The sequence below is a fragment of the Engystomops pustulosus genome, chromosome 2 (assembly GCF_040894005.1).
Source record: "Engystomops pustulosus chromosome 2, aEngPut4.maternal, whole genome shotgun sequence".
In the NCBI taxonomy this organism is placed as follows: Eukaryota; Metazoa; Chordata; class Amphibia; order Anura; family Leptodactylidae; genus Engystomops; species Engystomops pustulosus.
In genome coordinates, this window is record NC_092412.1 from 48,933,870 (window position 1) to 48,953,511 (window position 19,642).

Here is a 19,642-nt window from a genome sequence, read left to right on the forward strand (position 1 = left end):
TAATCTGCACGGTTTAATTTCACCCCCATTTCCAAATGATAAATGCCCTCCATCAGTGATTGGCAGCAGTGAAGTGTCATCACTTAGTAGACAAGCGTAATAACGGAGCATCTGTCAGACCAGCACCAGCAGAATTTATCTCCAGATCTCAACCTTGGGCTTTATGAACCAGAACTAATAACCTCACAGATTCCCATGAGGCCGTCAGTCCAAGTCATGAGACCCCTGGTCCAGCCAGGGCGTGTGGCCATAATAGTTTTGTAGGAGTAGAATACAGGGAATATGTCTTTCATCAAAAGCAGCTAAAATACTTCAAATGTTTCATTACAAATAGAAAAAAAAAAAACTTTCCATTTTTTGTTTGGTTTTTATTTTTTTTTCACAGACTGAAGTAAACAATGATATAAAATATGACATTAAGGCGCACACTCCTGATCATTTCCCACACACTGCTTGTGAAAGGGCTGCCACCCCTTGTACCTGGCACAGCTATGTGAGAGCTTGGAGGGGAGGGTAGTCTCATCCACAGTGAACGCTAGAGAAGACCAGGCCCCGGTGTAACACCGGCCCTATAAACACAATCCTTGCCACGTCTTGTCTCTTCCCAAGCGGATGAACGGCGGAGGGGGTACATGGAGCACACAGTTTATAAAAGGTGCAGGTTCATCAAGTCAGACTGTATCCGGCAGCCAGCGCGAGCCGATCCAGAGCCAATACGCCAGCAGTCAGGCAATGGCTGGGATGACATCTGGCTGTTGTCTGGAGCAGAATGTGCTTCACCCTCCAGGGGCGGCTCAGTTCAGGACTGGTTGTTTGTGAGGAATGGGTTAGCCAAGTCTTTTAGTACTATGTCGCTGGGCTGTCCATTCACTTAGTCTTCAGACCACTGGCCACTGGAAGCATGGCCATTCACCCTGTTGGCCCCATTGCTGGATGTGTTATGGACCGATTTGGTGCCATTTAACGCTGTATCCTCCTCTTCCGAGCTGCTCTCTATGTCACTGCGTTCATCTTTCAATACCTGGTAAAAATAGTAGTATTAGTACGTTACAGACATTCATTTCTCTTACACCTCAAAATGGGCAAATAAATTATCCCCCCCCATTAGTAGTTTGTAATTGCAGGACATATCAGCAAGATAACAAAGAGACCACACATAAGAGAAGGGTTAGAAGTACACATGGGACGCATTAGCGCTGCAGTATTCAGAAGGCAACATGAGGGCAAGTCCTGCTTCCTGGACGCCATTTATGTAGAGGCCACACGGTTGTGAAACCTGTAAAAAAAAATGATCCCCTGGCTGCTGTCCAAGAGGTGCAGCCAGAATTTCCAGTCTGTTCTGTGATGTTGGCACTGCCCATCACTAAGGACTCATGGAGACAGAACTATCAGGGCTTGTACACGTCTGAAATGGGCACAATTCCTGGCCTTGCATCCTACGCTCCTTACACCAGCACCAGGCCAAGTGGGATTAATGGCGTTCAGAGTCGCGGGGTAGGTGCTTACATCATATACAGGTCCACCCAAGGAGTAGAAATAGAACAGCTATTCCCTACAAAAATACCAACAGCTTATTCAATTCAGAACTATTTAAGGCTACATTCACACTGCCATTGCGGATGCATACAAGTCCTCATAGACGGCAATAGGCACCCAGCGGCGGTACACTGCTGTACACAGGGAGGGGATAGAACATGTTTTGTCTTTCCTCATTTGTACGGTTGTGCATCCATATGGAGAGTGGAGGGGTGAGCTTATGTCTGTGTAAATGAGGCCTAAGTACCAAGGCCACAGCAGCGTTGTATGTGTGCGTGCATGTAAGGGATTTGTTGCTTGCCCAAAATCAAATACTAATCCAGTTTGACGCCATGGAGTAGTGGTAGGGCATCCTACCTATCCATTTGTGCATTCCCCTTTAGACACTGGTCCTACGCCTTTCTACAGAATGTGGGGCGCTGACCCCTATCTTGTGGCTGGACATATGCAGCTCTCCCAAATCACTTCTATGCAAGCTTTGATGATAGCCAAGCTAGAGTCTCAGGACCTCCTGTAAGCAAAAGGCTAGAGCCACAAATGTGCAGCCACCTACCTACATACTGTAGTAGAGGGAGCCAGGGTGAGGCGATGACAGGAGAACCTCTTTGTAGAGCTATTGAGGTCCAGCAGATTATCATGGTCAAATAGGACAACGGATTCCCTTTACAATGCAGACAGTGCTAGGTATCTGCCCAAGGGAGCTTTATAACCGTACCACTGTGCGTGCAGCAAGTAGCAGCAGGACTGTGAAAAGTGAAATATTTAATCCAGGTCTGCATCTCAGGTCTTTGAGCCTGAAGAGCTTTCTTCTCTTTTCAATGAACTGTTCCACAGCCCCTCCCCTCTGACTGCCAACCAAAAACTAATACAGCTCTAACACGGTCTGCAGCTATACATGGTCAAAACTGCAGAAAGATTACCTTTAAAACGAAACTATAAAAAAAAAGTGCGACTTTAGGCTCTTGGTAATAAGTCATTTATTCCTACATCTAATACACCATATCAGATGAGAGTATGTCGCAGTTTCATTGGCGTAATCAATGTAAAAACTGCAGCTATCTATTATTAGAGGCTTAACCAAGGCCATGAATGTGGCAGAAATCTCCACGGCTCAGCAGGATTGGATTTTAAAATGGACAACCACTTGGAAATATGATCCAAACATCTGACATGTTAGACAGGGAGCTACATTTATAAACACATGAAAGTGTCAAAATTCACTCAACACGACATGCAGGACCTAGCACAGACATGCACTGTGATTGTAGGCAGGTCCATGATGCCACCGGGAAAACTGCCTACCGGTGGGCACAGGCAAGAAAGACTAACCCGATCATTGCCAACAGGGAATGTCAGAATTGGCTGGGACCGCCCACTGGACTCTTATCTCTTAGCCCTTCATCACCTCTGCTCTAACAATGGTAATGGGTGTCGAAATAATGGAGGGAAGGGTAACATTTCTTACATACCATCAGACTCGCTCACATTAAACTTGAACATGATAATTGAAGTCAGGAAAAGGTATCTAGTGATCTTTTCTCCATTCACCTTGTGAAGCCATGCATCAGTATGTATGCAGGAGATCAACACTCATGAAAAGTAAACCCTGGCCTGAAATCTCTTAGAAGACATGCTAAAGGCGTCAGACTTGTAGTGACCTCGTACATGCACTGAAAATGGCTTGTCCACTTTAAGCAAATTCCTGCAAATAATTAGTATTGTTTGTGTAATGAAAAGTCATACAATTTTCCATTATACAGGCAGTCCCCGGGTTACATACAACATAGGTTCTATAAGTTTATTCTTAAGTTGAGTTTGTATGTGAGTCGGAACCGCGTACTATAATTGTAATCCCAGCCAAAAAATTTTTGGGTCTCTGTGACAATTGGATTTTAAAAATGTTGGATTGTCATAAGAATCAGGATGAACAATAAAGCTTCATTACAGACACCTTTGATGATTGTTACAGCTGATCATTGTAACCCAAGGCTAAAGTACAGTAATTTACCAACATCCAGAGGTCCGTTTGTAACTAGGGGTCATATGCAAGTCGGGTGTGTACTTTGTATCAATTCCTTTGTTTTTCTAGATCTCCGCTTGCTGTCATGCTACAGGAAGCTTCTATGTTTGCTTCCAGTGGATAAACGTCGGTCTTTGTCGTGTGATGTCACACAGGTGCATGCCTCATTTTAACAAACAGCTTTTATTACTGATATATCTAACCGTGCACCTGTGTGACATCACATGACCAGGGACTGATATTTATCCACTGGAAGTAAACAATGAAGCTTCCTATAGAAGTCCAGCAACAAAAGATCTAGAAAACCACAAGAAAGGTATATATTGAAAACCACATATAGAAAGGTATATTGGAAAAAGATTTACATTTTCATTACATGAACAATATCATTTATTTGCTGTAAATTTGCTAAAAGTGGACAACCCCTTTGGAAATGCCCCACAAAATTTCTTTACATCTTAAACACCGGAATGACCCAAACAGAATGTATTCCCTATTTAATCTGAGATCTGATTAATCGAACTTCCAACTACTGGGACCCCGAGTAAAACTAAGAGCAGGGCTCCACTTCTTCTCTGCAAGTCCCATTAGAGGTAAACAAACCACTAGTCAGACACTAGAACTCCTTCATTCATCAGGGGGAGGTGGACCCCGACTCATTTCTGGAGGGTCCCAGTTTTGTGAAAGCTGCGGCACGGTGCAGTCAGCCACATCCATCTCACACCATATCGTGTGGAGCTAACATGAAAATGGCTGCCTCCACTTTGCAGGGGAGATTTATCAAAAGTTTGGGAAACCAACCAGAGCTCAGCTTAAATTTTATACACAGTTGTGAGAAAATGAAAGCGGAGCTCGGATTGGCTGCTCTGAGCGACTAGAACAGTTCTGCTCTCAGACACTTCTGATAAATCTCCATCATAATGTGGGTTTGATGAGCCGTCTTATTAGATGAAGCATGTAAGTATGAGAGGTGATGAGGTGGGGTTATGGCTGTGTTCACACAGGTGGATTATCTCTGCGGCACATATTTGCGGCTTGTAGCATGTAATGTCATTCCCCTTTTCCACTGCATAGTTCCTCCGCTCTGTTCCCACTGCAGAAAGAACTTGCTCCCTACTGTTTGGACACGCAACTCCATAGCCCTAATCAGATCCCTGTCTGAAGTATCCAGTGCAAGGTACTTACTAATTTTTGTTTTGTTTTTTTTTGCAGTGGAAAAACAGAATATCTGAGCACCCTGATATATTAAAAAAAAAAAAAAAAAAAAAAAAGCCTTTTATGAGCAAATTGTGGCATGGCAGGACACAGGGCGTCTTGTGGATAATCCACCCATGCTACACATGACGTTGCATTGCCCAGATTCATTAGGAAGCATAAAGAATCATGTAGCCACGACCACTCAATGCCGGGTCACACTGAAGAATTTGGGTCAGCAATGGTAGTTGAAGATAAAGAACATGCGGGAGGTGAAGGTAAAGCAAGCAGGAAGGTGGAAACGGCACAGAAAACTTACAGGCAAAGGTTGACATTTTCCAGGTCCAACCTGACACAGAGAAAAACGAGGGAGAGAAAGAGTGAGGCAGGGAGTGCAAAGACACCAGAGGCCCTTCTCCCGACAGGGTCACCTCGTCAGGAAGGGGCGGCAGCACATAAGCAATAGTCCCAGAAGATTAGAAAGACTCTTAGATAGAAGGTTCAGCCAAGAGGAGAAGAGAGATCTTCATTACACCCCGTCCCTAGGAGTACTCTACACATCACCTACCTTTCCCTTTGTCAGAGATCTGTATGCTATACGCATTATGAGGTAAGACCAAATAACGTGCAAGACTTGTAGGATCAACAAGAGGCCATTGAAGAGCCACCATGAGGGATACGGACCGATCAGCTCCCAACTTTCAAACATCGTCGTATTCAGGATCCTGCAAGCACCACAAATTATTCATTAGCATCAATATCGCCAGAGTACAAAGCTTAAAGGAATTGGCCGCTTCAAGTTTTCGGTAATGTAGATTAAAAAGGTCTTTTACCTTATCATTCGGCATTCCTGTCCATAAAATGGCCACAGACAGATTGGTCATGGACAGCTAGGATCACATGGCTCTCCAACTCCCAGGATCTTGTAGGACCAGACGCTTGTATTTGTGAATATTAACATCAGGTCCAGGAAGGTGTATTGTGCACAGAGATCACATAACCCTCTGTCACCCGCCATTTTATGGACAGGAATGGACTTTTTAACCAACCTTACAACACCAGCACAAAACAACCAAATAACATGCACAAAAAGGTCTAACAGCGCTACTCTATAGTGAGCAATGTGCCATGCCAATACTTAGTATATTCTGCAGTACATCTGTTGTGGATCCTCAGAGGATTTCTTCCAAAGTGAGAGGGTATATACCGTATATAGAGCAGATGCCCCTAATTTCGCCACAAATAACTGGGAAAACTCACTGACTAAAGTATAAGCCTAGGGTGAGATATGCATTAGTCACTGTCGCCCTTGCAGACTGCAAAGTGCTCCGCGGCCCCTTAACTGTGAAATGCCCTGCTCCTCACTGTATAAAAAAAAAAAATAATAATAAACTTACATACTCATCTTCCAATGCTCCACGCGGCTCCTCTTTCTCTTCTTCACTGGTAACAGAGCGGGCAGAGACGCGGCCATTAGCTCTGTCCACCGACGCACACTATGACACGGCAGCGTCCTGATGGACGCGCCTCTGCCCTCTGTTACCAGTGAACAAGAGGAGATGCGCGGAGCATCGGAAGGAGAGTAGGTTTTTTAATGAGCCGAGGTGGAGTTTTTCAGCACATTTTTTTGTGCTGAAAGAGTCGGCTTATACACGAATATATCCAATACACACTGCAAATCCTCAGGATTGCATTCATTTACAAAAAGCTTTATGAGAAAATTCAAAAGAGATGTAAATCTTGGGAAATAAGAGCAGAGAGAAAGAAAACAAACCCCACTTACCACGTTGGATAAACCACAAGTCGTGTGGTAACAAACATGAGCCCAAACATCATGAAGAAGCCGTCACATAGTCTCTGGTACTTTGCATAATTTGCCATTTTTGCAGCCTTTTAGGGAAGAAGAAAAACAACATAAGGGAGAAATATTCTGAACAGTACAAAGCACAGACAGAAGATTTCCGAACAGATGTCCTGTTGGGGAAAATCCCACTCCCATTAAATTTAGTATGTATGATTACATTTCTTATTTTTACTAGATATACAGTAGTCAGCAAATATTGAAAGTTAGAGGAATACCAAATATTAAAAAAGTTCTACTTCCTGACAGACAAAAAATAAAATAAACAAAAAGTTACAGGCAGTCCCCGGGTTACATACACAATAGGGTCCATAGGTTCATTCTTAATTTGAATTTGTATACAAGTAAAAACTGTATCTTTTATAATTGTAGTTCCAGACAAAAATTTTTTTTGCCCCAGTGACAATTGGAATTTCAAAATGTTTTTGCTGTAATTGGACCAAGGGTTATCAATAAAGCTTCATTACAGACACCTTACAGCGGATTATTGCAGCCTGGGACTATAGTAAAGCATCCAGAGACCAGAGGTCACAGTGGGCAGAGGGGTCACTCTGTAACTAGGGGTCGTCGAAGTCGGGTGTCCTTTAGTAGGGGACCGCCTGTATATTATAAATAAAATAAAATCTAATTGATCAATCCAGATCCAATTAGATGTCCCCCAAATGTAAAATAAAAAGTGCTACAGAATTTGATGGCGCTGTATAAAGATTGTTATTAAAATAAATGGGAGGTATTAGAACTGCGGTTTAACCCTTTAGTGGCTGGCCTATTCTGGCCTTCACAATCATGCCATTTATTTCCAATTTCTCCTAACGTCACATTACACAAGCAACAACTTTTTAAGTTTTCTGCAATTCTGCAGTATGCATAATGCTGCACAAATAACAAAATATACTTGCACCATTATTTGAAATGTATTATTTATGTACGTCATTCATAGATGCACTGATACGGTTTATGCTCTTATGGGAAACTTTTTTTTTCCTTAACTCTTTGGCACAGGAGACCCATGCAACACTTAAAGTGGGTTCAAAAAGTATTTGGACCCCCTTTAAATTTTTTTACTCTTTGTTTCATTACAGCCAATTGGGAAGATCAAAAAAGTGTACATTCTGCACCCAATCCTGACATTAAAAAAAACACATGTAGATATTTTTGCTAATTTATTAAACAAGAAAAACTGAAATATCACCTGGTCATAAGTATTCAGACCCCCTGTACATTAGGCTGTCAAAGAAGACTGCGAGGTCAATGAAGTTGTAAAGTTGGGTTTATTCCCCGAAAATGGCACCATTTGGTCTGGTACTGCAGCAGATTATAGTAAAGCAGTTATATGACACAAATGGGTTTCTCACAATCTGGATAATCCCTTAGCGCAAGGCTCCATATTGGAATTGACAGGAGACATTCAATAATTTGCATGCAGTTTCACTACATAAACATCAGCAACTTACCTCCAGCAAGAAATCAGAAGCATCATGCAGACACATGACCAGAGTCCCGACACGGACCATGTTATTAACATAGGAAAACGATATCAGCCCAACAGTGGCCAAATGATGAACAAACATGATTAAGAAGTCCTGTCAATAAAGAAATACGTCAGCTCACATATGGAAGCCAAGTATTATACAATTCATCATTTAACTTGCAAATGCAGATGTGGAGGACGAGCACAGAATCGAATTAAGGAAAATATAAACCTTTACTAAAGCTTCAAAAGAAAGCCACCAATCATATACATCCTAAACCTTCCTATATCAAAACCGACCACCTAAAAGGTAGTTCAGAATAATCGAGCTGGATCTTGACCGCCCACAGACGTTTGACTGCGAGTCTGCAGTGATGTCTTCCATCGGTGCCGCAGAAACCGCAGTCACGGAGCAGGACACCATACATATACATATAAATAACTTTCTTGTAGTCGGCCGGTTTACCCAGGTGTACTCATGCTATATAACAAAATGACACAATAGGGAATAACTTATAATGCTCATTAAGAGACAATTTGAAAATTAAAACATTTACTATGTATCCCAAAAAAAGGCTTTTTTTACCCACTTATTGTAACTTTAAAAAGTAAGAGTTGTTAACCCCAAATAATATTGAAAATCCTTCAACTAGTTCAAAGAAAAACACAGGGGGTTGTCTGGAGGTTGACAAATAGCTCCTCTCCGGACCATTGGTAATGTGTGGTATTGCAACTGCTCAATTCATATCTAATAAGGTTCTCAGATCAGCAGATCAGCTACATAAAGGGCAGTGGTAGAGCAGTTTTACATGCTATTGTGGGAAGATCCTGTGCCGAAGGCTGGATTCACATTAGTCCGTGATCACGGATGTGACAAGTGCTGTGCCACAGACTGGTCACTGAACTCAGCATATTATTGCTATAGGATGCACATAGTTCTTGTTTCCCCAATATGTAGCAGAGCTGGCCCTGTACTGTTGGCTCTGCTACATATTGGGGAAACAAGAACGCGGTGCCTCATATCAAGAACATGCAGAGTTCAGTCCGTGGCACAGCACTTCTCATGCCAGGGATCAGGGACTAATGTGAAACCGGCTTAAGGGTGCAAACACAAGGCAGTGTCTGGCTGTAGTGGTGATGCAGCCGGCTGCATCCAATTAACCCATTTTGACAATACCTCATTAAAAAAATTATTATTTAGTGCTGGTTTCAAGTAATATAAAAATGGAGGTCACTAAAATAATAATTTTGTTATCAATCTGCAAAATGTGTTAATTGTATGCAGCCGGCCACATCGTAGCTGCATCCCAACCAAACCATGTATTTGCACACCGATGAGCCCACACCAGTGAGGACTTACATATCTGTCCGAGACATCACTGCATGTCATGTTTTGCATAAATCACATATTTTTGCATAAATCAGTCAAAGGTGCTTAAGTTTCAAAATTGCACTGTGCATTACATCCATGTTAAAGGGAACCTGTCATCAGCATCACACATTGTAACCTAATGATAGTTTTAAAAAGTCTATGGGAACCCATTCACCAATCTGCTTTCATAATTAACATTACTGTATCTACTCACTTCCATACCTGGCTCCTTGCATCGATTCACAGGGAGAACAGAGTCCATGTTACGCCATCATTATCTGCCCTTCCTCCTTCCTACCTCCTCATCCATGCAGACATTAGCTGACTACCTGATCCAAGCAAACCTCTGTCAGCTCACGTCCGCAGGAGGAATAGGGAGAGAGCCAGCAGGGCAGAGAGGAGATAATGATGATCATGAACAGGGACTTGGATGGCCCCATAACTAAATGCAGTTTTCTTGGAAGGGGCCAGGTAGACTTTTATATACTGAAGTGTAACCAGTAAGGAGTAATATTAATTGTAAAAGCAGAGTGGAAAATTGTAATTAAAAAAAATAAAAAAATAAAAATCTATGGGAAGCTGTCATTGGGTGCAAATGTATGTCCCGATTATAGGTTCCCTTTAAAGATTGCAGCATCAGGAGAAAAAGAAAGGGTGAAATAATAAAGAAAAGGAAAAAAAAAAATGTTCGGTTACTGCAATTGGGCAATGAACAGAAAAGGCTTTTTTTATTTTTACATAATAAGAAACTTTTGACTTGAATTATTGAGACACAAGGGCAAGAGATGAAGTAAGACTGTGGTTGTGACCCATTAGCATCAATTACCACCGAGACGCACAGGAAATGTAGTCATAAGACAGCAGTAAAGTGTCCTTCTCTGGCTGCGGGTGCACTATACCCGGCATGCAGAGCACCCATGTTATATTGCTCATGCCGTAGATAAGATCTAGCTGTAGATAAGACAGGTTTCTATAAAGCGTGCAAAATAAACTCTGCTCGAAGGGGTCACCGGACAAGTTTTTCCACTTGAAGAACTTCCCATATGTTAGATAATATTGATAGAGGAATATTAGACCTCTGCCATTATTTAATATACCTCTGTAGTGCTTGGCATCAAATAGAGGTAGTTATCCACCACAATACAGGGATCGGTTTAGATCTGCAGATAATATACTCTACATTACAAGTGATGGTCCTCCTATCTCCCAATAGCCCGGATGTATGTGTACTCCCATCATGGGGTAGTGGTCCTCCTATCTCCCAATAGCCCGGATGTATGTGTACTCCCACCATGGGGTAATGGTCCTCCTATCTCCCAATAGCCCGGATGTATGTGTACTCCCACCATGGGGTAGTGGTCCTCCTATCTCCCAATAGCCCGGATGTATGTGTACTCCCACCATGGGGTAGTGGTCCTCCTATCTCCCAATAGCCCGGATGTATGTGTACTCCCACCATGGGGTAGTGGTCCTCCTATCTCCCAATAGCCCGGATGTATGTGTACTCCCACCATGGGGTAGTGGTCCTCCTATCTCCCAATAGCCCGGATGTATGTGTACTCCCACCATGGGGTAGTGGTCCTCCTATCTCCCAATAGCCCGGATGTATGTGTACTCCCACCATGGGGTAGTGGTCCTCCTATCTCCCAATAGCCCGGATGTATGTGTACTCCCACCATGGGGTAGTGGTCCTCCTATCTCCCAATAGCCCGGATGTATGTGTACTCCCACCATAGGTTAGTGGTCCTCCTATCTTCCAATAGCCCGGATGTATGTGTACTCCCACCATGGGGTAGTGGTCCTCCTATCTCCCAATAGCCCGGATGTATGTGTACTCCCACCATGGGGTAGTGGTCCTCCTATCTCCCAATAGCCCGGATGTATGTGTACTCCCACCATGGGGTAGTGGTCCTCCTATCTCCCAATAGCCCGGATGTATGTGTACTCCCACCATAGGTTAGTGGTATCGCTGAGTCACTTATTTCCTCTTTGCTTTACAGAGGAACTCAATCCGAAAGGAACACAGACTATTCTGATAGTATTTCTAATTTTGGCTTATATACCACAAGCAGAGTGGGCGGGAGGAGGATGTCCAAATATTGATGTGCTAGCATGTGGGCATGAGGGACAGAGATTGCCCCCCTAGCCAGATTTAGGCAGGCAGGGGAACGTAACACATGCAGCTGAACATAGTCGGTTTAATAAGGTTCCCTACTATTTTTCTGCCAGATATACAGAACCCAAAGAGAGACAGAATCCTTAAAAAGGGGTTTTACTAAAAGTCTGATTACTGGAGAGAGGGGTCCAAACACCAGGTGCCTCAAGTACCCCATATAAATAATGCATTGGTGTGTACAAGCTCTACTAGTGATCATTGCAATTCTACGAGACTGTTTAACCCCTATAGATTGGACAGCTGTTCATATTCTTACTATGGTTGTAGTATAGTACAATCATATACCATGACATGTCCCTCCATTCTGCTCATCACAGGGGGATGGGGTGGGAGCTAATCTGTCTAGTCTCTTTAGTCAATAGTACTGCCATTAACTACCTGGAAAAGCCCTTTAGTGTAATGAAATGCCCTTCATGCAACAAATTTTAAGTTTAAGAATGGTTAATTCAGAAAACGGTATTGGTGCTATACATGTGACCCTCAGGATACTGGACTAATAAACCAGCCACGTTTTCATCTACTACCTCTCTGCATTATAATGAGATTTTATCCCAGTTATCCCCTTATAGCCACATATATATTGATAAGCCTTACCTTGCGTTTGATATCTGTAAATTGGGAAAACATAAGGGACCAGTAAAACGCCAACTCCTGAATATAATAGTAGTACAGCGCCAGCGTGAGCGGCTATAAAGATGAAAAACATAAGTAGAGTTAGAAATACTGAAGATTATAATATTGAGAAGTAACTAAACACATAATTATAGAGGAAGAGAAAAACTAAACATTAATATACCCCATTCCCCTCAGTGGCTATGGACCTGGATAAGTCGTGGATCTGGAACATTCAATACCATTTACTTCTAATAGGCTATGGAGCATACACATTTCTTTTGCATGTAATTATGCCCCTTGGATTGGTTCAATATGTCAATGCGGGCCTGTTTTACCACTTGCTGTTTCACCCACTTATCACTCTATGCCCACTTACTACTTCATCTCTTAGTTACCCCCTACTTGTTTTTGTATATTGCCCCTCTAGTAAAAATCCCTTTTAAGACAGCAAGTGGACATAGACTGATACATACTATATTACATATATGTTTTTATTTCTTCAGACTCCATTAAAATTTCTTGTTTTTAGTTACATAAAACAACTCAGTTCATCAACCGCTTAGCTCTGTACGCTGCGATTTCTTAGCACGAGTGATGATGGAGCACGAGGGGGAGGAGGACAAAGCCCCATTTTCTTTGCCTTCAGACTAATCACTGATATTCTGTAACCATATGTAACACACAGGGGAATGTTATCCGGCCGTCAATGGTCCATTGTAATAAATGGGGCTTCAGGGAGTGAAAGCAGGACAATTTATAGTCTTACTAAAGAAATAACCCCCGATACTGCCAGAGCCAGACACTGTTTTGGTTATGTAAGACCTAGAAGACACACAAGGCATCTTTACCTGATAGGGGTAGTTGTACCAGCACTGTCGTGTATCCCAGAACCATGGTGCCTGCAGAGGAAAAAACAAAATACTAAATGAATCATAAGAGCATCTTCATGTGAAAAGAAGTATATAATCAAAGATAAAAGCAAAGAGCAGGAAGGTTCTGCTCACACACTGTACATAAAATGCTTTGAAATGGCAAGTTTGTTTTTAAAGAGAACCATTTTCCGCAACATGTTATAGAGCAGTAAGAGTAATTGTATATAGTGTCCCATCTGCAGATAGCGGGTTATAGAGCAGGAAGAGCTGAGCACAAAGTACAGTGTGCTCTCTGCATGCAGCACGTTATAGAGCAGGAAGAGCTGAGCATATTGTACAGAGAGTCTTATAGAAGGCAGCATGTTATAGAGCAGCATAAGTTGAGCAGATTATACATGGTGTCCAATTCACTGGAAGCAGGTTATAGAGCAGGGGGAGCTGAGCAGTTTGTATATAGTTTCCAAAATACAGGCATTATGTGATGGAGCAGGAGGAGAAGGGCAAATTACACATAGCAGCCTATCTGCATGCAGTGTTATATAGAGCAGGAGGAGCTGGTAAAACATGATGTCCATAGAGTCATTATTATTTAGGTTATTTGGGAGAAGGTGTCAAGTAGGTGGGGCTGGTTTTGGTATACAATAACTGAAATAAACCAATGAAAACCCAATGTAGAGCCTGATGCAACACATTGTGAAGGGTGACATCAGGCAGCTATGTGGTAGCTCAGACATGACAGAAGAACTGTAGTAGTTTAATAATACGGTTTGCTTTGTAAAGCGAGAATATGATGGCGCTATACAAAGATGTATTATTAATAGGGCTGCGAGGACCTTAGCAGACAAGAACAGACACATCTTTATCCATTGGGGCCTTGTGGTTTCCTCCTCACCAGCCGGCGAGCTCTTTAATAAAATTACTTGTACAAACAAATACAAATCAAAATTCCTGGTTGCATCTTGAGGTCTACTAAATAGTTTATTGGCTGTGGATGTGAAGGGTTAACCATCAGTGATGTACCCACACCGCATACGGGAGAGTATATCGCTAATGTTTAATTAGCAGAGAGGAAGCATCTGCACTTTGAACTTGGCAAGTCCAAGCGCATAGAAAAAATACGGTATATACGGCTTCCAGTTACAAGGGCCGCTCTGCCAGGCAAAGGATTACACCTTGTTTAGTTTATTCTTTCAAAAGTTGCCAATTTCCATCCACTGTCAAAGAACAGTGGGGAGCTGACAAACCTCGTGTCAGCCGACACGTTATGAGAGTATCTGGGTTTCAGGGACTTGGCAGCGATTTCCTGCCGGATTCTTGTATATTTCACATTCTCAGGAATTGGAGACTACGTACCGTCCAGAGAAACCATACTCCATAGGAAAAGATATAAAGGTAAAATAGAAACCTCCACCTGGAAAAGAAAGAAAGAGGGTGAAATTATCAACAACATTATCGGGCTCCAGGTTTACTACATACAAGGAAGAAGCAATGGCAACACCCCATGTCTGCCAATGTCTGGACTGTGTACGTCACTGGAAATTTGCATTACCGGCCCCAGAATATCCATGAATTGTGTATCCAAGTGATCTGCATCCTTATCCATCAAGATCATGGCTACACCCGCATCTGATAACATGGGTGTCACATCTAGTAGTTCTCACAATGCAAAGTGTCCAACAATGGATAACAATATATTTTATTTTACAGGACTGACTGGAAGATGCCGCAGCAGGTGAAAAAACGTGGCGGCTTTTTTGCCGCTCAGTTGTATAGAAATTGTAGCTTAGTTGCAATACCACGCACTACCAGTGGTCAGGAGAGGAGCAGTTTTTCATACTCGTTTAAAGAACACATACTACCACAGATCTACCTATTATGGTAGATCCGGTGGTAGGTGCCTCTAATGTATGTAAGGATAGTCCTTTTAAGGTCTTATCCTTTAGCACCATTTATCTTTTTTAATCTTTAATTGTGATAATGTGCTAATTTACCAAAGATATAACCTGGCACAGCACAGCTACTCCACGCCCCAGTAGCCTCCTTGATCCTCCTAGCAGATATAGTTAGCGCACAGCTTCGTGGACGAGGGTGCGCAACTCCTTGTAGCTGCGCGCTCAAGATATCTGGGTGGGAGGATCAATGAGGCTACTGCGCCGTGTAGCCTCAGCTCCGGCTACTCCACGCCCCAGTAGCCTCTTTGGTAAATTGGCATATTAACACAATTAAAGATTAAAAAAAAAATATAAGGGGAATAAAGGATTAGCCCTTAAAAGGGCTATCCTCACGTACAATAGAGGCAACTACCACCCAATCTACCTTAATAGGTAGATCCGTAGTGGTCGGTTTCCTTTAATCAAAATCCACAAAACATCATACACGGCTTATACTTATTTAATACGTACATGCTTTCGGAAAATTTTGTGACCAAGCTTGGCTTGTCCTGATTCCGCCTTTGCCTGAACCATCTCTGAATTTTACGTGCGTCCCAGTCCAGCTGTTTTGACAGTCCCTCCAGGTGCTTCCCATCGGGACACTGGGGAATAGATGGGAACAATACAACAATCGCAGCTCAGAACAACTTATATACTATATGTATCACACAGACTATAATAATACATGGTTTACACACACTTTTACACCTGTATCTGCTATTGTTTTATAGGCAGGTACTGTACAGGTGACGTATATAAAGTATAGGTGCATCACAGAAATCATCATGGCTATGGGAACCCCAGAAAGACAATAAGGCATTGAACCAATCCTAATCTGTTCAGATGCTTATGTCCTTCCTCCCATTACCCCACGGGGCGAGTAGTCCAGTCTGTAAACATACTCCGTTATTCCACTACAAAATGCAAGAATTTAATCGATTGTCCTTATTCAGGATTTTAAGGATAACTGAAAAATCATCTTTTCTCATCCACGGGAGTAAACAGAAAGGTACGCTGGGAGAAGGAGGGTACAAGCAATTAGAAAAACATACAAATGTTAGCAAATGATTGACTTCATGCAGTATAATTACAGGAAAAGTGTATACCTAATCCAATTCATATAGTTAGCAGAAGCTGAAGTATGGATGGACTAAAGAGAATTCCCAAAAATTATCCTTGTCTGCATTCATCTCAGCTCTAGTTTGTGATCAATGGCTACAGTTTGGTTATTCTGACTACAAGGAGTCTGAAGTAGTCAGACACACCCCCTGCCAGATGCTTGGTTCAATCTGCGGCTCTTGTTCCTTCCTGTAGTTCTACCAACCCCGATGATACATTGTCCGGCCCATCACAGGTTCCATTAGAATGATAATCTGCCTGCTGAGACTCAGATACTTCCTGCACATATAATGCTAACCAGTACTCCACTATAGCAGGATGTAGTTTCACTGAATGTATATAAGGCGGTATGACACGTATATAGAGAGTCATTCACAATAAACCCTGTTGACAGCTTCCTTCCTATGGCTCGCACATGGCCTCGCCTTGTATAATCTATCACTTCCTGTGCAATGTCAGGGCCTCATTCACACCAGTAACACCAGTGCACTAGACTGACAACCATTACGACTTTCTATATCCAGGCACGGTCCGGTCATTAAGGAGCTGGGACACACACACACAATGGTGGCTTCCCATTGTGCATCCCCCACCCCAAGCAGTATAGGAGATCCCATTCTCCTTGTGTACATCAGGGACTACATCTAATAGAAAGGAGAATTCAACAGAAACTAGGGCATTGACTACATGTCTACAGATATTTAAGGAGAACAAAATAATACATAGAAAATGGCGTCCATCATTTTTGCAATGTTTAAATAGGAATGTAACCCACATGCATATTCCGGCAAGAGGATGAATTACGTCCTTTTACATAGTTCTATTCACTAGATGACAAAGTCACAAGGTTTTATCCGACACACGACACAGAGTACAGCTGCCTATCCGACTATTCTGAATAGGACACCAAGCGGCTCTCAGAAATCGCAATAATAGGATGCGCATGTTTGCTCTTCCTCCAGGCCTTAAAATAAACAAGTACATATATATTATACACACACGCTTATACTCCTCACGTGGCACAGGCACTGCAGTTGCATTATCTGAGGAGTACAGTCAGAGACACGTAACTGTGGTAGGTCCATGAAATCCTCGGCACTGCAAATCACTGTGATGGCAAACACATCATTCTGGCTATTGGCATCACATTTTATGAGAGAGCCCTTTAATTACCTCTTACTCATCCATGAGGTTCTCCACGTTACCAATTTCTAGGACACCCGTCTATGAATTAAACAAGGCTAGTTTGAGGGCTAGGTCGCTTTCCCATGTAGCAGAGCCTTCCCTTCTCAACAAAACCTACATTATAGAAGTAGAGACAGCAGAAATACTAATGGTTCCCTCCAACCGGGTGGCACTGGACAACTTCTGGGCCACCCAACCGAGACATAATGTACTCACTGTTGTGTACACATGCAGAATACAATTTCCTCCACCAAACATCAAGTGGCGCCCTTCAGTTTTAACACCTTCATCCCACCCTAGCAGGCCAGGCTTGGTGTTTGCCTTGCTTATGTCTACAGTTTCTAGCTTTGTTTTGTATAAACTGACTTACAAAAACACATACTTTTTTTTTTTTTTTTTTAATGCAGCAATTAAATAAAAACCACACCATCAAATGTCACCACCAACCCCAATACAGACAGTCTCCTACTTAAGAACACCTGACTTACAGACAACCCCTAGTTACAAACTGACCTCTGGATATTGGTAATTTACTGTAATTAAGCCTTCGACTACAATAATCAGCTATAACAGTTATCGGGTGTCGAATGAAGCTTTATTATTAATTTTGGTTCTTCTGACAATACAACATTTTTAAAATCCAGTTGTCACAGACCAAAAATATTTTGGCTGGGATTACAATTATAAAATATACAGTTCTGACTTACATACAAATTCAACTTATGAAAAGAAACCAACAGAACCTCTCTTGTACATAACCCAGGAACGGCCTGTATACACATCACAGAGTACAAGGTGCAGTGGGGCAATATCCAATGTCCTCAAAGGACCAAGTGGAAGGTCTTATCTCCAGGCTCCATGATACAGCCGTCATCTCATGCCTCACACTACACGGTCATCGACGAGTGTGAACTCTGACCTATGGAACAAAATACACAAGTACTACACCAGCGAGCAGCTGCACACACACAGAAGGGGGCAGATCAATCAAAAGTGGCAAAATGTTGGTCTTATTGGCAATAAAAAAAAAAAAAAAAATTCACAAAAAAGTCACAAGCTGGAAGGAGCACCGTGCGAGGGATCGCTTGCGTTACCATAGAAACGCATATGGATTGGTCCGAGGTCTGCAGTGGGTTTGTAACCTGAGCACTAGCAATGTGTGACCGCCAAGTGTAAACGCAGCTTAAGGTCCGCTATCACACAGACGCTCTGGAAAAGTATAGGTCACCGTCACCAGGGAAAAGATGGAGCATGCTGTATTTTTCCTCCTTACGTACAGCCTGGTGCACCATGCCTCGCTGTGGAGAGGGGAGGGGTGAGCAGCGCTCACAAGTGATACACCAGTGTCCCAGCCCGGGCGTAGCACACATTCGGGCGAACGTTGTATGCATTTGGAAATGCAATACAAAAGCTGAGAAGAGGAGATTTGCCTAATTACAATGCATTAACATTGCAGATGTTAACAGACCTGTAGCAAGTCTCCTCTCAACTATTATAAATGCCATGTGTGAACACAGCCTAAAATGTCATACAAAAGACAGAGAATATCGGCAATTGCCATCCTGGAAAAGTATCACACACTAGCCCTTCTTACCAATGAAAATAACAGGCGGATGAAAGATCATATCCCATGGGTTTTTCCACACTTTGATAGTAATATGGCCTAAAGCACCGATTCCAAATATCCAAATAGAGGACAACCAGCAAAATGGGATTCTATTCCATTTCTTCAGCTTGTTGGAGGGGCAGGTAACACTCCTAATATTTTTGGCCAGGGCTATATATTCTGGCTCAGGGTGTATCCACACATTCAGTTTTTCAGATGCAGTTTTTGACACCAAAAGCAGCTGTGGATCATAATGGGTGAGGACTTCTCATTAACTGAAGCTGCTCCTCCTCTTTTTTCACTCCACTCCTGATTTGGACATCAGAAACTGCATTTGAAAAACTGAACGTGTGAATTGACTCAGAGTAATGTGTACAACTTGGCGATGAGTCTTCAAGCAGCTGATCTCAGTTTACCTTCCCTATTGCAAACGGCTGTTCCTGTCTAACTATGGTTGGGAAACACTGGTCTAACGTGAATGTCTGGCATAAGACTGGTAGTGATGCTACTATAGGTACTACCATCGGAAATGCACCTAGTCTGATGCATCAAACTGGGATGTTTTTGACTGTGGCTTTTAAACAGACTTTATATCACATCCAATGCAACCACAATTATCAATTTTTGCTTGTCCAAATAAGTCCAAAACCTTCAGAATAATACTAAACTTTCCCCCAATATTAT

The 19,642-nt window shown here is 42.4% G+C and overlaps 1 protein-coding gene across 2 annotated transcripts in view; it reads right to left on the bottom strand.

Annotated features, from left to right (window-relative positions):
* Positions 1 to 334: 334 nt before the first annotated feature.
* Positions 335 to 19,642, bottom strand: part of CERS5 (ceramide synthase 5) — a 30,380-nt gene continuing 11,072 nt past the window's right edge. Inside the window, exons 3-11 of one of the 2 annotated variants that reach the window (XM_072134528.1) lie at positions 15,520 to 15,650; positions 14,471 to 14,528; positions 13,094 to 13,144; positions 12,225 to 12,317; positions 8,066 to 8,194; positions 6,534 to 6,640; positions 5,319 to 5,475; positions 5,070 to 5,099; positions 335 to 1,021 (exon numbers count right to left, since the gene is read on the bottom strand). In XM_072134528.1, coding sequence (XP_071990629.1) covers positions 872 to 1,021; positions 5,070 to 5,099; positions 5,319 to 5,475; positions 6,534 to 6,640; positions 8,066 to 8,194; positions 12,225 to 12,317; positions 13,094 to 13,144; positions 14,471 to 14,528; positions 15,520 to 15,650 — 906 coding nt within the window. In that variant the 3' untranslated portion in view covers positions 335 to 871. The remainder of the gene's footprint in view (positions 1,022 to 5,069; positions 5,100 to 5,318; positions 5,476 to 6,533; positions 6,641 to 8,065; positions 8,195 to 12,224; positions 12,318 to 13,093; positions 13,145 to 14,470; positions 14,529 to 15,519; positions 15,651 to 19,642) is intronic. The other variant, XM_072134529.1, reaches the window with a different exon arrangement.